Raw genomic sequence first — 18579 nt, 5'->3', positions numbered from 1 at the left:
ATTCAAAATGGCACAGCATAATCACGATAGATGAGCAAACGAAAACAAACGGGAGTCAAAAAAAAATAAGAAAACAGGCTTCAAACTGTCGCATACGAAAAAAATTAAAGAGAAATTCTCCAAAGGAGTGACGACCCGTGGGTCCCAAGGAAAAAGACAAAAGAAAGAAAAAAAACGTTCTACTGTTCCAAAATGTGTAAAAGTGTTCACACAAATGACATCCGTTTGGATACCTGCACTGGTGAAACACCTTGTCGACTTCAAAAATGGGGAGATCACTTTGTGTTTTATGCTTTTTCAAACATAGTTTTATGTCCTATTTTTGAGAGATGCCGAGTTGTGCGCGTTTAAATTTTTTTTTTTCTGTACGTACATATTTCCTTCCGCCTTAAAATTTTTTTTTTTTTTCCGCACTATACATTTTCATAATCATAAGACGTCTGCTTCGAAGGGATACTCCTGACGTTATCGTCCAAATTAATTTTCAATTTTTTACAAAGAAATTCTACTATCCTATAATTCGAATGCGTATAATATAAGTCCTTATACAGCGCACATTTTTTCTGCAACAGGAGGATATATCTCATTTCGTCAAAGTTGTATTTATATATATAAAACAGCAAGTTCAAAAAGATCGCATTATCAATATATTCTCTGTTTAAGCACAATTCACGAAATATATGTTTATTGATAGACATTTCGTGAAAATATCGAACCTTGACAATTGTATAATATATTTGTATGTATCTTCTCAGCGCATCCTTTTTCTTCGTCATTTGATTTTCCCCATTTACGTTGCGCTCGTCGGTTGAGCTAGGGGAATTGGAAACCCCCTTTTGGCTGTCATCCCCAGGCGCATTCGTAACGTTCACACAACGCTGACTGTCCCCTTCTCTCTGCACAGCAATGTTACGTATTCTACTTCCATGTAGCTCGTTCTGCTGGTCGGCTGTTCCCTCTCCAAGGGCTCCGCGTTGCGATAAATGGAAGTCCAAATGACAGTCCAATTTGGCGTCAGAATTTACTTCCAAGTCCAAATTAAGGCATAGCCCCTTTTCCCCGCCCTGCATATCTATCACTTGGGGATGTAAAAAAGGCACCTTTTCAGATGCACACCTTTTGGACAAATTGTCTTCATTCACCTCCTGACTATACTTATACTGAATATACCTAAAGAGAAATATATTTGTTATTATATCCACGCTTTGCATATACTTTGGGTTTCTTTTCCTCGTTCGTAACGACTTCAATATGAGGAGCAAACTGTCATTCATCATGTCGTAGTAGGAACAAGGGGAAGAAATTGTTTTTTTGTTTAAAACAAGCTGAACAAGGAGGCTTAGAAAGTTCTCGTCAAAAATTATGTCATTATTTACATACCTAGAGTAGCCCTTATTTTTGCACAATATATATGCGATGCGTTTTTTTATCTTATCTTGGTCTTTCCATGTCGTTATGCAATTTTGGTGAATCCTACTTATAAGCAATCTTTTATCCCCCCCATCTAAGTAACTAACATTTTGTGTAGCCCTTGTCTGCTTCAACTGATAAGAAAACTTTTCACTTGTTCCTTCGTCCCCCAGTAAGTAATCATGGAAGAAATCAAGATACACGAGATAATCCTTCTGCGTTTCGCGACAAGTTTCTTCACTCATTCTGGCAAATATTTTTGCAACTACAAGGGATAGGTATTGAACGTTAAGCCAATTCAACTTAAAAATTATGTTCTGTAACAAAAAAAATATATTCTTCGAATTAAAGTGATGAATGTGTAAAGCGAACAGGTCCACAGGGGTGTACAAGAAAATGTTGCTCAGGACATTATATACATGCCTGTCTATGTGGAATGTGCTTTTCTCAAAATGGATGTTTTTTTTTGAGACGGTATTTCCGTTTCTGCTGACATGATCATTTTTTAATCCTTCATTTTTTGGTAACTTCGAGTTATATTTCTTCCCCTCCAAATGGACTCCCCCATGGTTCCCTCCACCCTCGAGTACATTCGCACGCGTACGACTGGATACCCATTTCGAAGTAGCAGTGGGGTTATTGCCACTAATGTAGTTAACCTTCCATTCGGTAAATAAATATTTGCTGACTGGACTGGCTTCTATCTTATTTTCACAAGGCAAAGGGTGCCTACTCTGTTTCGTTTGAACTGACATGGGGGAAACAATGTCCTCCACATCAGCATCACCAGAATTATCCCCATTGAATGCGTAGAAGTGGTGATACAGAGCCTTTTCATGGTTCGCATTTATCACGTTACATTGTTGCGTGATAAAATCTTCATTTGACTCAAAGGCACTCTTAAAATATTCGTACAGATGTATTATTTGCATTGCATTCAGCCTCATATACACATCAGCCTTCTGAACCTCCTGAACCTGATCCCTAACAGTAATATCGGCAGAGTGATTATTAATTTTGTAGTATACATATGGGTCGAAGTTCTTGAAATTTCTCACCCCCCAAAATAAGCTCTTAAGAAATAGAAATATCCCTTCGTAATACTTCATTTGGATGTAGAAATAAAAAAGGTGTAATAAAAATTGCCCATCATAGGAGCTTAGCTTATTTTTTTCGTTAAACTGGAGTGTTATAAATCTGTTTTCATTTTCATCGCTGTAGGTGTGAATCACTTGGGAAGGGGTAGATTCATGGTGGTGGCCCCCATAGCATTTGTCTAATGTGTTCCCCTCTTCTTCTAACCCATGCGTTGAACACTGTACAGTAAAGAAATCAAAGTACACCAAAGAAATGTCACAAAGGTATTTTCTTATACTATAATTTTTACACTCATTGAGCAAATTTAAGAATTGTCTCCCCTCCAATGTTAGCAAATCCGTTTGTATCTTCTTCCTCAATATGGTATCGATAAACACGTCAAAATAATTGTGCTTCTCTAACAGCAATTTTATGTACACAAAAATCATGATATTGGTCCGTTTATAAAAGGGAACATAATAGTGACACATACTTAAGAGCATTTTTTTATTTAGCAGCAGAACGTTCGGGAAATTATTTATTTCAAAATAATACATATTGGATAAGATACGACACATGTCACTATCATTTTGACTCATAAAAAATTTTAAATTGTTCAGAAGATATTCATACAAAACGGTTAGCAAGTCTTCCTTGAAGTGTTTATTGTATATGAGTACTTCCATGAGGATGTCCAGTTTACTCTTACTTCCCTCTTCAAGATCTTTCTCATTATAATACTCGTAAATATAATCTACGTAATTATTTTCCACAATGTATTTATTGTGCACTGATCCGTACGTGCTGTTTATATCTTCTTCACTTAGGTTGTAATTTAGATCTATGCTGCCCATGGGGGGGCAATAACTCGATTGGATATCTCCGCTTTTTTCATCCTTCACATGTGGCATATGGTGAAGATTCCCCTCTTGTGGGTCCAGCCCAAGACATGCACCAAGTGGGTAAGAACCCCTCTCTTTGCGATTCTCCTCATCAATAATGTGCTGTATTTTTCTTTTTAAAAAAAACGGGTCGACAAGCTTCTTCCCCTTTTCTGCCGCTCCTTGAGGAAGGAAGCACAATTTGAGAATAATCTGATCATGGAAATACTCCATAAGAGAAATATTTGAATAGTTGAGCTTCCTCAAATTGTTCAAAAGAAAAATAATAACATTGATGTCGAATTGTAGATGATTGGAAATGATATAATTTGCCAAACGATCTAATGTTTTCTCATTTTTACAGTTTAAATAAAATAAGGATGTGAAAATGCTCAAAATGTTATCTGCATTTAGCATTTTTTCATTGTCCAAAATATTCATTAGTAGAGCATTTATGAATGTTTTATTTACTCTGTTGAAATAGGCATAAATGTAGAGGGTTAAATTTAACTGGGCAAATTTAAAATTGTCCGTCTTTACAAATATAACCCTTTCTAGCAATTGCAAAAATTTCTCATTGCGATATTTTAGTTTGTATAGACTAATCAGAACAGTAATGATGCTATTTGGGGTTATAGCATTTTCGTCCTCTTCACAATTATCCATGTCGTAAAAGTTGTCTTCCCAGTTGAGTCCCCCATTGGACGGGTTTAAACTATTCAAATGGTTGAAATGACTCAAGTTGTTTAAATAATTCGTGACGTACACACCCATAGAATTCACAATTTTTCTCACCAAGTGAATGTTTTGTAGCCTCACATTGCTAACGTTCTTTATCGTGTCGACAAGCTCTCTAAATGTCTGGTAATGTATTGGCGTTTTAATAAATTTGGTTACGTTAAGGCTATTTATGTTGATATATTTATTCAAGGAAAAATCTACGTATATATTTTTGAGCTTGTTTTTTTTGACGGTGCAACTTTTTCCCTTGGTAATTTCCTCTGCCTTGCTAATATATGCCCTCTTGTACAAATGTGCAAAGAGGAGTTGGCCCTTTTTCCCCTTACCCATTGTGCGCACTGCGGCTGCGTCTGCACGGTGTGTCCTTAGTAGCCCACATGGAGCTCTCATCTTGTACAAAAAAAAAAAAAAAAAAAAGGCACACATGCACGCACACTGGTGGGCCCACTACCGAGTTTACCTAACTTTTACCCTTCACATTTTTGAGCCAACGTAAAAGGGCGAATTTTATCACGTACATATACGAATATGTGTACGTGTATCTTTTCTGAGGCACCTGGGCGCTTCACCCTGTACGCATTGCATTCGTGAATCTCCCCGCCCCCCAGCTTTTTTCCTCTTCAATTATTCCAGTTCAATTATTTCGAAAAGGATATCCTCCCTCGTTGGCCCCTCCTCGCAGATCTCATGCGGTTTACAATTTACACGGCCAGTCTGTCGTGTACTCGGCCAACTGTGCTTGTACATGTCACACCCATGTAATTGGCACTTCCCATTTTGTGATGTATACGACGGGTAGGGGTAAATCGTGTAGAATGACCCACGACATTCCCCCATGTGGTGCAAGTAGTGTACATTGACAATTATAACTTAAGCCTTTTTTTTTTTTTTTTTTTCCCCTCTCCTATATAATAGCAGCGGTTCCCCGAATAATTCACACCCCGTTATAGGGGAACAATTTGTGGGCCCACACCCCTCACGCATGCGTATAGAAGCACCAACAGATTTGCACAAATGTACGACTTTGCTCCAGATTACATGTGCAACAAGTGCACCTCTTACATATATGCTTCCCAAGTACTTTAATGTTGGAAGAGCCCTTTTCCTAATCATGTAAACAATAGAAAGAAAAAAAAAACGCTCTTTCCTTTTCCCCTTAAAAATGAATCCCCTAAACGATGACAAGTTGGAAAAAATTTCCAACCATGAACTGATTAGGAGGATCATGGAGCTGCAGAATTCTTTAATAATTATCTCTGATCATATGGAATTCCTAAAAAATAAAAATAGAATATTAGATGAAGAGAATGAGAAATTGGAAAATCACATAAGAGACATTGTGAATGATGTGAAAACAGAACTTACACAAAAGTTTGACAAAAAAAAATCACCTCCTTTGACTTATGCCCCTGTTATACGTGAGGAGGAGGCAGCAATTGAACAATGCAACGGTTGTGATAACGAAAGGAGTGTTCAGCGTGAACCCTGCGAAGAGCAGACATGTGCAACCCCTGACTCGGTAGTACCTGTACCTACAAATGCCGCTTCACCACGTAGAAGCATATCGTGCGGAGACTCCTCATCAATTCAACACACCACCAATGTGCAGTCTTGGGAACACACAAATCGTGCCTACCCAGATAAAAACGAAACTAAAATCGCACAAACGAGTTATGAAAAAAATTCAGACCAACATGTAAATAATATGAGAGTACAGAAAAAGGAGGAACAAAATTTGAATCTTCTAAAAGAACACACAAAAAGTAGTAATATATATAATTTACTTATGGAAACAGAAAAGTTGAATTCCATATTTAACATTGCATCGAATGTTCTCAACACATCATTTTTCGGCATAGCATCAAAAGAACAGGATGGTAAAAGAAAGGCATGCCAATCTGTCCAAGGGTGTCCGGGGGTAGAGCCAAGAGAGTTACATAAGCATACACAAAGGGGAGGTTCCAAAACTTCTACATTGGAGGCTAACCCTACCGAAGCAACTTCAGAAGCGAATAATTATATGGACTGCTCAGGTGGAGATGTTCCTGCAGGGGGGGTGGCAGGAAAAGAGAATACAGATATAATGGACAGGGTCGACATAATGGAGGATGAAGACATAAACGAGAAAGATAAGGCACAAAAGGAAACTGATATAAAGAGAGAAGTGCTGATGGTGGAGGAAAACCCCATTGCATCGCATACCAATATGGTGGTAAATGAAATACCCATAAAAGGGGGATACACTCCCGATGATCAAATTACTACCCCTCCGGATTCACACCAAATGGATGAAAATATACATGGGGGAAAAGACAACAACGATGAGGAAAATCAGGTAAATCATATCATACCTGACGAAGGGGATACCATTAAAAGGGAAAGTTACAAGGCTTTAGTATAGTAATAAAAATGACTGACTAGAAGGTACCAAAATGAATAGATACAAGTTGCAGTTCTGATTCATCAGGGCGTACGAATTATTGTATTTTTAATAAAGGGGGAAAATACCCTGCGCGTAGTTACGTTCGAAGTGAGAGTTGCGGAGCTGGTGTGCAGCGCACAAAAAAAAAAAAAAAGCGGCACAAAAAACAAGAATAAAATGAAGGATGCTACAATGTAGTGCACGTTGGTCTAACTCACGAGGGTATGGCTTGCGACCCTCTGGCACAACATGCCAAGTCAACAAAATGCTGCACATCAGGAACATGCATGCAAAAAAAAATAAATTACTGCTAATCAAATGGAAAAGACAAAAGGAAAAACCAAAAAGAGCAAATATGTCCATCTTCTGCGCAACCTTTAAGCGCGCGAAAGAGAACGGATTCACAAAAAACTGGCGCTTCATTTGTTCATCCCATACATGCGCACACACATCCTTTTTTGTATGTGTAGGTCGAACAAAACAAATTCGAGATGCTATTTAATTATGCTTGCTCGGCACGCAGGAGGCCCCCTCAGACACTCCCCTATATTTTGAAGTTATCCAAGCCGTCCCTTATTATGTTGTTTCCTGCCTTCGTGTAAGTGTCCAGTAACATTTTTGAAGAGGAGTGTCGCATAATTGCCTGCAAAGAAACAATTTGAAGTAGTACCGTTCAGCACACATATGGAGATGTGCCAAAAAAAAAATTCCATTTCGGTCAAGTGCACATATATGTACAGTGGAGCAACACATAAAGGGAGAAAACGGAATGACATACTTGTGCCACTGGAAGCGGGACAGGTGGGTTTGACGTTGCAGCAATGGTTGCAAAGGAGTGTCTACAAAAGGGAGGAAAAAAAATTGCGTAAATGGATTTTAAATATTTGGACATTTTTGTGCAATACGGGCAAAAACAACAGAGAATATTTTTTTAACCTTAACAGGTAGGGAAATATTCTTCTCTTTTTTCCGTCTTCGCTGATTTCGAGTCCAGCCCTAAGGAGAAAAATCAACACACATTGCTCTCGTTGAATTCACACGCGAACAGTGACATATATAGAAGCGCACCGCATCCTATTATGTTATATCCGAGGTGCGTTAATTACATACCGTTTGGCTGCACCCTTGAGCGCTGTTTTGAACGTTTCTGCAAAAGTGGCAGCGTGGAAATGGCACGGTGTACCCCAATGGAGAACCAACAATATGAACAAGTGTCACTCGTTACATAAGCATCACGTACGTATTGAAAAGTGGGCGAAAAAAAAATAGCTTTCCTTTTTTGCCAAATCACGTATTTTTCTGTTTTTTTTGTTGTCAAATTGATGCGTTTTGAAGACAACTTACTTAGTGGAGTCTTCGTGTTGGTGTAATTAAACTTATTTTTGATCGTCTCCGAATAAAAGCACAGTCCCTTCAGAGGCTTCTTCTCTATCTCCCACCTGTCACATGGGGGTAGTGTAATCAATTATGCATTCGAGAAAGTAAAAATGAGGCATATCAAGTGCGCAATAATACAAATGCACGTAAACGAGGACGCACAAATTGTATAACGTTAATTGTTACCATTTCACCAATTCGTTGTAGGCAAAATTCGTCATGGGGATGGCCGTGTTGCTATACTTGGTCTTTTGGCCTTTAATAAAAATTTCTTTTTTTTCAAAATTGACGTCTTCCCAAAGAATGCGCAGGACCTCGGACGGACGCAACCCTATGCCTTTGTAAATTTTGAGAAACCATAAAAGAGGTTAAAAAAAAAATGTGGGATTTTTTCCTAGCATACATGATTTGCACACTAGTGAGGCTTTATTTTTGTCAGTACCTATACTCAGGGCGAAGATGGCTCTGTGCATGTCGCCGCTGTTGATGAGTAGCAGTTCTATCTGCGCAAAGGGAGCAAAGTAGACGTAAAGAAACGGAGTGGATGGGCCAATAGGGGGACATGTGTGGGTGACCTTTTTACAAAAACTCAATCTATGGTCTTTCTCTTGTCACCTAGCTTCTCTACATGTCGTGCTATTTTTACGAAGCTTATGACACCTCCTTGACTTACCTCTTTGGGAGATAGAGGGGTAATCTTCCTCCTCGGAATTGTGCTATTCTTAATTTTACGAAAATTATGCACGCTCTTTAGGTAATCCCGGTATAAGGCATATTTCAGTGATTGCTGTAAATGTGTGTTTCGGTGTGGGGGACGGTTAAGCGAATTAGAGAGTTAAATTGGGACTGATATTTTTGAAGGTACATACATAGGCACGTAAGCAGGGGGGAGGTGGAAAAAACGGGGCAACGAAATTAAATTTCCCGTTCATGATATCTCCAGGTGTGTGTAATTGTGCCTCACCTGATACGTAGACTGGTACAGGGCCATCGTCCTCGGTGAGCAATTTTTCCACTTTAAATACCTGAAAAGGGGGTGTAAATAAAAGTGGGGGTGGGGAAAATAAAAGGACAAAAAGTGTGATAAAGTGCGTACAGTAGAGGCAAAGGTGAAAAGCAGATCAGAAAAGACGCCACAAAAACACCTTCCAACGATGCCCTTCAATTCACATCTCCACTCAGGTGCGATGCAAAAACGTACTTCAAAAAGCTCTCCCAATTGTTCGGCCCCAATTCATGCAGTTCATATTTGCCTAATTTCTTCAAAAAAAAAAAAAAAAAAAAAAAAAAAAATTGGGAAATTTGTCCAAAATGGTTATATGAAAAATGTGAACAAACGCAACATCCCATTTCCACGTCGAGCATGTCCTTACCGGCAGTATGTCATTCCAGAATCCCTTCTCCACACGGTAGGTGTTGTAACTGACTTCCTCCTTCCTGCATATAAATGGGATAAACGCAAAGGTTAGCGATTCACAGATGGTCGCCTCGTATGGGGACACTTTGCCTGCACATTCATTAAACACAATCTAGACGCTCACCTGAGAGGCAAGTAGATATCCTCTATGTACTTTTTTAATTTAATTTTCTCTACCGATACATTCGTGCCGCAGTGGACACAAAACTTTACCCCTGAGAAGAGGATCAATGGGAAGGGGGACCAGCAATGAGCAACGGTCATCTACTCCGCTTAATAACACGTACTCGCATGCAAATAAGGATGCGTTCATGTGTGTTTATACACTGTCTCATTATTCCTACTTGGCTTTAATATCTTATTGCACGTTCTACACTTAGCCGCATTCGTCGTTTTTTTTTTCCTTTTTCTTTTTTTTATTTTCCCGGCCTTGACTCTCTTCCCCCCGGTGGTGACTTTCTTCGTGCTGCGGGGTGAGAGCCTGCCGTCGCTGGCGTCTGTCTCGTCCACATCGCTTGTTTCCTCCAGTTCGTCCTCTTCCTGCATTTCCTCCTCATCTTCCGTTTCTGCCTCGTCAATATCCTCAGCTTCCTCCTCATCGTGGCTGTTCAAGCAAGCGCCCTTTCTTTTCACAGTCACACCCATACTGTTAGGACATTTCTTACGGATGTGCGTCAAGTTGCCACCATTTCTAAATGTAGTGAGATGAAAAATGTGTACCTTGTTGATAAAAAAACTCGTAGTCTTGTCCATACAATTCAAGATGAAGAAGAAGCAGAGAGCTTTTCCTATATGATGCATGGTTTAGTTTCCCTTTTTTTTTTTTTTTTTTTTTTTTTTCCAAAATTTTGATTGGAGGAGCATCGCATGATGCGAATTAGGCAGCCACATGAAAATCGCGTTTTTCCCTTATCCCTTGGCGCTTACTACCACGATTACCCTGCGCTTATTTTTTCGCATATTTGTTCTCATACTTGTTCTCGTACTTTTTCGCCTATTTTTTCATGCATCATTTCACACATTTCCACTTTTTGGCGACAGAGTTTTGCGCCTGCTATGGGGGGACTCGCTACAATGAGGTCTCCTCGACGATGTGCTTCTCATTGAGGTACTTCTTAAAATGTACCCTCAAATACGCTTCTGTTACACAAGTAAAAAGTTGCAAAGAGGGGAAAAGAAAAAAAAAAAAAAGGGGGGGCAAAATACCGATACAAGGATTGATTGTTTTAAAATTTTTTTTTTTTTTAAAATGAGTCCGCAGCGGGAGAATGAACCTGCCCTTAATTATGTGCGCCATATATTCTCCACAAATGTCGCAAGGAAAATGAATAAATGCAAAATGGAAAATGTAAAAAATAAGCAAGACGCAAATGGCCCACGAGTAATGTCCTCTGCGAAATGAGGAGTTACATATGCGCAATGAACTAGGGGCAGAATTGCTCTGCAACGATTATTCCCAAATGACTACGCCCATAACATTTTTTAGGCAATAATCTGCCTCCCCATTTTACATTCTTTTTTTTTTTTTTTTTATCAACATTTGTAACTGACATAGGAGTGACCTCCTTTTGTGCTGCAGGAATTACACCACATGAAATAACAACGGAGGGAACAACTAGGGCCACTTCTAGCCCCTTATATATTTTATGGCGTCCTCCCATGGATCAACATTACATACAACAAAAACGTATAATGCGAACATTTCAACACGGGACATGTTTTCCCTGTCCATAATGTTTACATAATTGTGCGCGCCCACTTAGATAGCTGCATTGTAATATTATTCTATTTATAGCTTCTAAAAAAAAAAATAAAATGACACAATGGTAACGTGCCTAGATAGAGCAGCGTTTAATAAGTGCACTGGTACATGTGCTGAATTTGGCTTCCTAGGATGGCCTCTCCATTTTTTTCACATTTCCGTTGTGCAGGTGGCGTGAATTGCCCCTTAGCCTTGACTTAAACAGGGCAAGGGGAGACACAAAAATGGGGTTAGGTTTCGTAACCGTGTTTACATAAACACTTCTGCATATGTGTATACACGCAACCACAGATGCAGATCAGGACGCCTACACAAAGGGACCTCTAAAAATGTTGACCAGTGCGTTATGACTGAAATGGGGCGACGTGCACGAAGGGTGAAAGAAAAATTAGCACAAAAGGGGGAACAATGTAATGAAGACAAAGAACATCATGCAAGGTCACAATGAAATTATATAACATCCAGACAACGTCTCCACAAGTACGCCACAAATGTCACACATATGTTTTCATACCCGACGTGAGATTGCATCACGGGATTTTTCCCTCCTTTGCGAACTCCACCTCCCACCTTTTAATTTTATCTTAGTAAAAAAAATAACAACTGTAAATAACGCAGGTGTTTGTGTGTAGGGTAAACTTGTCACCATACGTTCTGGCATTCTCAGCTTGGTATAAAAAATTGATGTCTTCCCGTCCGTGTCTACACAGATGATTTGTCCCACTCCGTTTTTCAACCAACACGTGGACACTAAAAATAGTGCGCAACATTTTTTGTAAATGGCTTTTTTATGGATAAGCAGAATATGCGCGTACCGCCTACTACCCTTCACGATAGCATGTACTTTACCGGTCTGTTCATTATTAGTCCATTCTTCTCTAGGGGACAAATTGCCCGATTAAACAAAAAAAAAAAAAACAGAAAAAGTAGCGGCATTATGTAGGCACATATTAATATGTGGGCAATCCGGTCGCCCCATTTTTGTTGTGTATTGTATTGCTTTTCTCACATCGTCGTATCGGTATCCACTTGGCTTATCATGTTTTTTAAAAAAAAAAAAAAAAAAAAAAAGCTGCACAGAGCGAAGCACGCCGCTAAAAGTTCTACACCTGCTAAGGAAGATTTTATAAGTTCGATGGGGCACGAAAAAGAACAATATTTCGCATCATGCAGACAGACACTTCCACAACAGTGACATACAAAAGTAACGAGCAACGAGCACGCACAACTATACACCCGTTGTGCACTAAAAAAAATAGGCGCAAAATATAAACAAATGAGTAAACTAAAAGCACACATATACATATGTGCGCACCTCCACACACAACGCCTTTTCTTCGCATGGAGACCAACCCAATCTCGTCTGGGTTCTCAATTTTAAATATACATTTTAATCATGCGTAAATTTTAAACTGCGATTTTTCTTCTTTCTAAGGTCTGTTTACAACATATTAGGGAAATACAAAGATTTAAAAAAGATTAAAAAAAAAAAAAAAAAAAAAAATTGAAAGCTTTTTTAAATGGCGCACATGTGTGCAAATAGACATGTACACGCATGTGCATTCGTACACATGCGTACATGAGACTGCTTTTCTTCTTAAAGGTATAGCATTTGTAACAGGTGCTCAGTACGTAACAACAAAATGCACGCATGTAAAAAAAAGTAGCTTAACAATTACCTTCATAATAACTACGATCATAGGAATAAGCGCGGTGTTACAACGCACACAAAAGCATGGACACTGGAAAACTAATGAGCAGACGCGTCAGAGCAGCAGGACGCATACGTGTACGCATAAACGTGGTTTACAGCCCGTTGCAATAACTAAATATAGTAACGGCCATAAAAATACGACTGCTGGCGCGATTCCATTCTTAAGCTGCGCACATGTGGACATAGGGGCTAACATGCTAAAAAAATGGCTACATGACATAAGTTGCATAAGCGGCACAAACGGCATACATGCCATTACGTAACCGTGCACACCCTCACTCACAAATTTTGACATGCGCAATGGGGTAAAAAAAAAAAAAATTTGGAGATAAATTGGGTAAACTACAAAACGGGAAACAAGCAATTAATAATAACGACAATACACACACACACATATATATATACATATATATACAGATGGATATGTATATGCATATGCACGCGTGTGAAGCCCGCGTCTTTAATTAAGTAAACAAGATGCAACTCGAATTCATCGCACTCGCTAAAATCATAACGTCCAAGGATACACATTAACGAAATGACAACGCATCATTGCTTATTAATAAGTGAGAACATAAAACATCAAAAAAAAAAAAAAAAAATTAATAAGTTGTACATTATTATCCTTATTAACACAACTACAGTGTCGTCAACAATGAAAAATTTAGCACGCACACAACGGCAACTCGTGTTGGCCTCACCGCGCCATGGTGACATAACCCAAGCAACGCAACATTAAAAATAACATGCCAAAATGTTTTTCACAAAAATGGAAAAAGAAGAAAAAAAAGAAAAAAAAAAAAGGTGTCTATAATTAGCCCCACCCACACAATGTTATACTGACGCAACTCATTATCTCCAAGATGATGTTCCCACAAATAGTCCGTTCTGACTATACACATTTGTGAAGACACATGTTCCTGTAAAATCTTCGCATGTGCTGAAGTGCTGGTATCTTGCCTTCCAACTTGCGGCATCGTTCCGTTCGCACGTCTCTGGCTTCATAAACTTGAACTTCTTTCTAAGCCCAATCACTACAACTAGGATTAATACAACCACCATGCGACGTGATCACTTTTATCCGCTTCCCCCACATCGATGCTGTAACAATAGCATGACTATACACCTACCCCCCTGGCAGCGAACCCATCCAACACACATACACGCGCGCAACCTCACTCGAAGGGGTTGTAACTGTTCAAATGCTTGGACAGCTTTTCCATCATCTCCATCTCGTTAAAGTTTGCCTCCTCCTGAGCCTCTCCCCTACCATCGACATCATAAATAAGATATTCCGCGCTCATTCTGTTTCGGTTTTTTTGCACACATAAATTATCCCTTCCAATGGCACTTCTATAATTATCATGCCTTTCCCCATTATTGATGGAGTTTGTCTTATCCCCCATGGACCTATGCGACGAGTTAGCATTTTTAGCAACCGCATCATTACCAGCCTTATTGCTGTAAAATTTTAACAATATTTCCTTTTCACTTAAAGGTTTCGCATTATTTACTGACATGACATTAACCAGGTTGGCATTATTACGATTGTTCTTGGTTACATTGGGATCGGTTTCCACATCTGATTTTCCTGCTCCCTTAATTAAATTCAGCAAGTACTTCCCAGGCTCATTGGATTGCCTACTGCTGTTATTGCTACATTGGCTAGTCCTTTTCGAAGCAGCAATTCCCATTTCCCTAATTTGATAAAGACTCATTCCTTCACCATCTACATGTGAATATTCCCTTTTATCAAGCACTTCCCTATTCAACCTCAAATCGGCGGGGGGGAACTTATTCTTCCCATTAGAACTTCCTCCAAACGAGCTACGCCTTGGTACACTTTTGTATTCATGAACACTTTCACCACTCATTCCGTCATTTGTTATCCCCAAAATGCTCTCATTCAAATATTCCCCCATGTTCGAATTGTTAACCAAGTTGTTATTTTCCTTCCCTGGGATCATATAGCTGGGGTCATAACATGCACTTTTACTCTTATAATTTATGTCGTTCGAGATTATTTTCTTCTGTACATCTGTTTTGTAATTCTTGTCAGCACTCATTTGACTGTGTCCAATGGAACTCTTATGCGAATCAACAAAATTGTTTACCTCCTTCTGGTTCACATTTCCTCTCTGCATGATGTCATAGGCTTCCTTCAGCTTATACTTTCTTAGCAATTCCTCTCGTATTATATCTCCCGTTACAGTGCTTCTTCGTTCCTCCATGTGGCTGTCTGCTTGGTCTAAGTTGACACTCGCATTTTTGCTTGCGCGATTTCTGTCATTCGCTGCATTCACACTTTTCCCTCCGCTAACCCCGTTGACGTCGTTTAACAGGTGCACGCGGTTACCGCCAAGCATGTCCATGTGGCTCCCCGTCCTTGGATCGTCGTCTTCATCCGGCTCGTGATGAACATAACAACCATTAACAAAATTCACGCTTTCATTGCTCCTCTTCACTAAACCCACTCCCTTACTACTGTCACTCATATTACTGCTAACACCACTAATGCTTTTCTTAGCATTCCTATCATTCAGAAGTAGGGGGTTACCGTTCGGTATCATCTTCATTCTTCTCTCCAACAAGGCCTTCACATTTATGGACGCGTTCTCATTAAGGTTGTGGATTCGGTTTCTCTTCCCCACGTTATTCTGGAGCTCCCCCTTCGACTGCACCACAGTGCTGTCCTCATTCCTGTCATTATTGTTGATACTACTACTTCCGTATATGCCTCCCCTAAGAACACGGCTGCTCTTTCCCGCGGGTCCACCAATGTTATTGTGGTCGCCAGCACCTTGCTTATTACTGCTATATGGTGTGTGGGGACTAATCCCCTCCTTAACACTACCACTTTTGTTATACCTACTAATTTTCTCATCCTTATAAACTAATGGGGTGGTGTATTCTTCTATATTGTATGTTGAATGAATGCCAAATTTTTCCTCATTCAATTTAAACATGTCTTCCGCGCTCCATCCGTTGGTGTGATTCTCGCCAAACGTTTTATCATTACGCGCATCTAGCGTTTTATTCTTTGTAGGTACATAATACACAGAAGCATCATCTAAAGCATGATAAGGATTCTTTAAACTTAATTTTTTATATCGATTTTGTATGTCCTTTTTATCATAATTCAATTTGTCCTTATTGCCATACACTTGCAGGTGGAAGTTTTTTCTCTTGTCCATGTCTTGATCATCAAAGCTTCTGAGTCCTACCTCGTTCAATGGTAAGGCTGATAAATGTCCTCCCATTCGCATCTTATTCAAGCTGTAGCGATACCCCTTCGATCCTGCAGGATCATATTCGCCGTAATGTTTCCCATAATTATTACCATGCGCATTTGGAGTTTTCTTGTACCCATTGCTGCTGCTCGACCCATGGTACGCCTTATTATTATTATGGTTGTTATGATTACAGTTCCTGTTATTAATATTATTATTATTCTTGTTATCACTGCTACCACTGCCATTGCCACTACCACTGCTATAGATACTGACACTGCTTTTTTTATTCTCGCTATGGTTAACCCTGAGGCTATTCTGTTTGGAGGGGATTTTTACTGCACTGCTATGAACTTCGCCTATGGGAGTCGGGTAACTCTCCACTCCATACACATCCATATGTGCGACATTTCCGCGACTATCTTTTTTTTGCACCTCATTACTCATCTTATTGGTGCAACTGCTGTTTGTACTGATCGTGTTGTACGTACTTCTAATGGCGTTATTCTTGTAATTACTTCCCACATCGTTGCTATAATTATTCCCATTCAATCGTCCTGCTATGATGGCTGGATCTGGAAAATGCGCCAAACTGCTTAATAATATATCTTTTCTGGTCAACGGCACGATGGCGTCGTCTACATGCTCATACACCTTTTTATTTCCCATGAGTTCTTTCTCCATCCTACTATATGTACTTTCTTCAACGTACGCGCCCTCTCCCACTATGGGGTCCACAGCATGTCTCGAATCGTTACCGTTCATGTCATCGTACAATTGTGAACCTTGACCAACAGTTCCTTCGCTTCTTATTGAAGCAATTTCCTGGTTGTAATAATTTGTGCTACTCTGTTTCGTATTTGGTTGGATGCTCCTTTTGTCCATCTTCATACCACTAACACTGCTAGACGTGCTGCTATTCTTAACACCTACCTCATTGGTAAAGTTACCCATATTTCTATTTACTCCTGGGACTTTAATATCGCTGTTATAATTAGCATACGATGCGGTGACCTGCTTGGAGACCATCTCTTCATCCACGTCCTCCGGCAGCAAGTTATCATCCTCATTATCATTTACGTCCTCATCTTCGTATTCTTCCAAATCGTCATCGCTTTTAAACAAACCGATATTTATTATCTCCTTCGAGTTAAAATTAACCGTTTGAAGCTTTTTAATAACAGCCGCGTCAACACCACTTATTTGATATTTATGCGCTTGAATGCTGCCTGATATGAAGGACTTTCCTCCTTTCATATCTTTTGCTGGCACAGATCTTCTTAATATTTCGATCCATTTGACTAAATTAGGAATAAAGGGGCCAACGAACCATTCGTTAATGCGTTCCTTCTTACTTTCAAACAGGATACTTTTTTTATTTTTCAAATTTATATGTTGCAAAAGTTTTTCTATTTCAAACCACCGAATGGCTCCAATTTCTTTTCTTGTTTTTGGCTGAAATTTCGTTTCTTCCTTTACCCCTGGTACTATGAACAACTTGATGGGCTGGTCTTCTATATGCGTTTCGATAAAAACCTTCTCATCGATGTATGGGAATATGTCTATTCCTATTTCTTCATAAACTTCTCTGCATGCACAGACGGAGTCTTCTTCCAATTCGTCAACCTTCCCCTTTGGAAAGGACCAACTATCCGTGCTCCAACCCTTTACCAATAGACATTTTTTTAAATTATGATTTAAAAGAATTGCACCTCTCAGAGGTATAGTTCTGCAATATCTTCTCCAATTTAGGGAGAACTTCTCATGAGCTGACGGTGGGACATATTTTTTTAATATTGGACAATCATCACATATTAAATAACCAAATGTTTTTAAACTTAATTTTGGTAACTTGTCTGGGTATTTTTCCTGCCACATGTCATCGTACCACCAGTATGCCTCTTGAATTTGAAAATACAGGTGCACATGATCCTTCAGTAGGAATTCTGGAAGTAAGGCTATGAACCTTCCATAACAATCTAACAAAGCATCATCCAACAATTTTTTGTCCTTAGCTAACTGCTTAATTCTGTGTGCACTAAAAACTTTCTTACATTTGTTATTGTTGTTCACATATTTGTTTTGCGAATGTTTCTGAGATTTGTTTTTGGCGCCTTTTACTAAATTCATTTTGTCGTTCAAAAGATGATAAAGGTATGTTACAATAAACACAAAAAAAACATGATTCTATTTAGAAGAAATGTTCAAAAATGGGGAGACACGCAAATTATTACATGTATGCAGAACTCCGAATATGTTCGTAGAAATGCATATGAGTGTGTCACCTGCTTATAAACATGCGTAAGGGGGTGTACATTTGTATACATTGGTGGGCAGGGGCAGCAAAACTTAAATTACATACACACGTAAATAGTCTTAATATGTACCCCCAAAAAGGAACAGCTGAATCAGCTTAAACAGCTAAAATAGCTAAAAAAAAAAAAAAATTATTAACAAATCAGCAAAAATGGGATATAATGATAAAAAAAATATTAACAAATCATCCAAAAAAAAAAAAAAAAAAAAAAAAAAAAAAAAAAAAAAAAAA

At 39.0% G+C, this 18579-nt stretch overlaps 4 protein-coding genes across 4 annotated transcripts; 1 reads left to right on the top strand and 3 right to left on the bottom strand.

Moving 5' to 3' along the window:
- Positions 1-413: 413 nt before the first annotated feature.
- AK88_00233 (uncharacterized protein) lies at positions 414-4439 on the bottom strand (the record flags this gene model as incomplete). Its single annotated transcript, XM_012477884.1, has 1 exon — positions 414-4439. The coding sequence occupies one exon, from the start codon at positions 4437-4439 to the stop codon at positions 414-416; it is 4026 nt and encodes a 1341-aa protein (XP_012333307.1).
- Positions 4440-5271: 832 nt separating this feature from the next.
- On the top strand, positions 5272-6510 carry AK88_00232 (uncharacterized protein; the record flags this gene model as incomplete). The annotated part of the gene is made up of 1 exon (XM_012477883.1): positions 5272-6510. The coding sequence occupies one exon, from the start codon at positions 5272-5274 to the stop codon at positions 6508-6510; it is 1239 nt and encodes a 412-aa protein (XP_012333306.1).
- A 565-nt stretch (positions 6511-7075) lies between these two features.
- On the bottom strand, positions 7076-10126 carry AK88_00231 (uncharacterized protein; the record flags this gene model as incomplete). Its single annotated transcript, XM_012477882.1, has 13 exons — positions 7076-7174; positions 7310-7370; positions 7468-7527; positions 7642-7678; positions 7876-7970; positions 8095-8245; positions 8351-8411; positions 8582-8695; positions 8873-8933; positions 9110-9168; positions 9282-9345; positions 9450-9540; positions 9670-10126. The coding sequence occupies 13 exons, from the start codon at positions 10124-10126 to the stop codon at positions 7076-7078; spliced, it is 1410 nt and encodes a 469-aa protein (XP_012333305.1).
- A 3850-nt stretch (positions 10127-13976) lies between these two features.
- AK88_00230 (uncharacterized protein) lies at positions 13977-18161 on the bottom strand (the record flags this gene model as incomplete). Its single annotated transcript, XM_012477881.1, has 1 exon — positions 13977-18161. The coding sequence occupies one exon, from the start codon at positions 18159-18161 to the stop codon at positions 13977-13979; it is 4185 nt and encodes a 1394-aa protein (XP_012333304.1).
- Between the last annotated feature and the right edge of the window lie 418 nt (positions 18162-18579).

This window comes from Plasmodium fragile (assembly GCF_000956335.1).
Source record: "Plasmodium fragile strain nilgiri unplaced genomic scaffold supercont1.2, whole genome shotgun sequence".
NCBI classification, from domain to species: domain Eukaryota; phylum Apicomplexa; class Aconoidasida; order Haemosporida; family Plasmodiidae; genus Plasmodium; species Plasmodium fragile.
The sequence above is the reverse complement of the archived record's forward strand: the minus strand, read 5'-3'. Positions and strand labels throughout refer to the sequence as shown.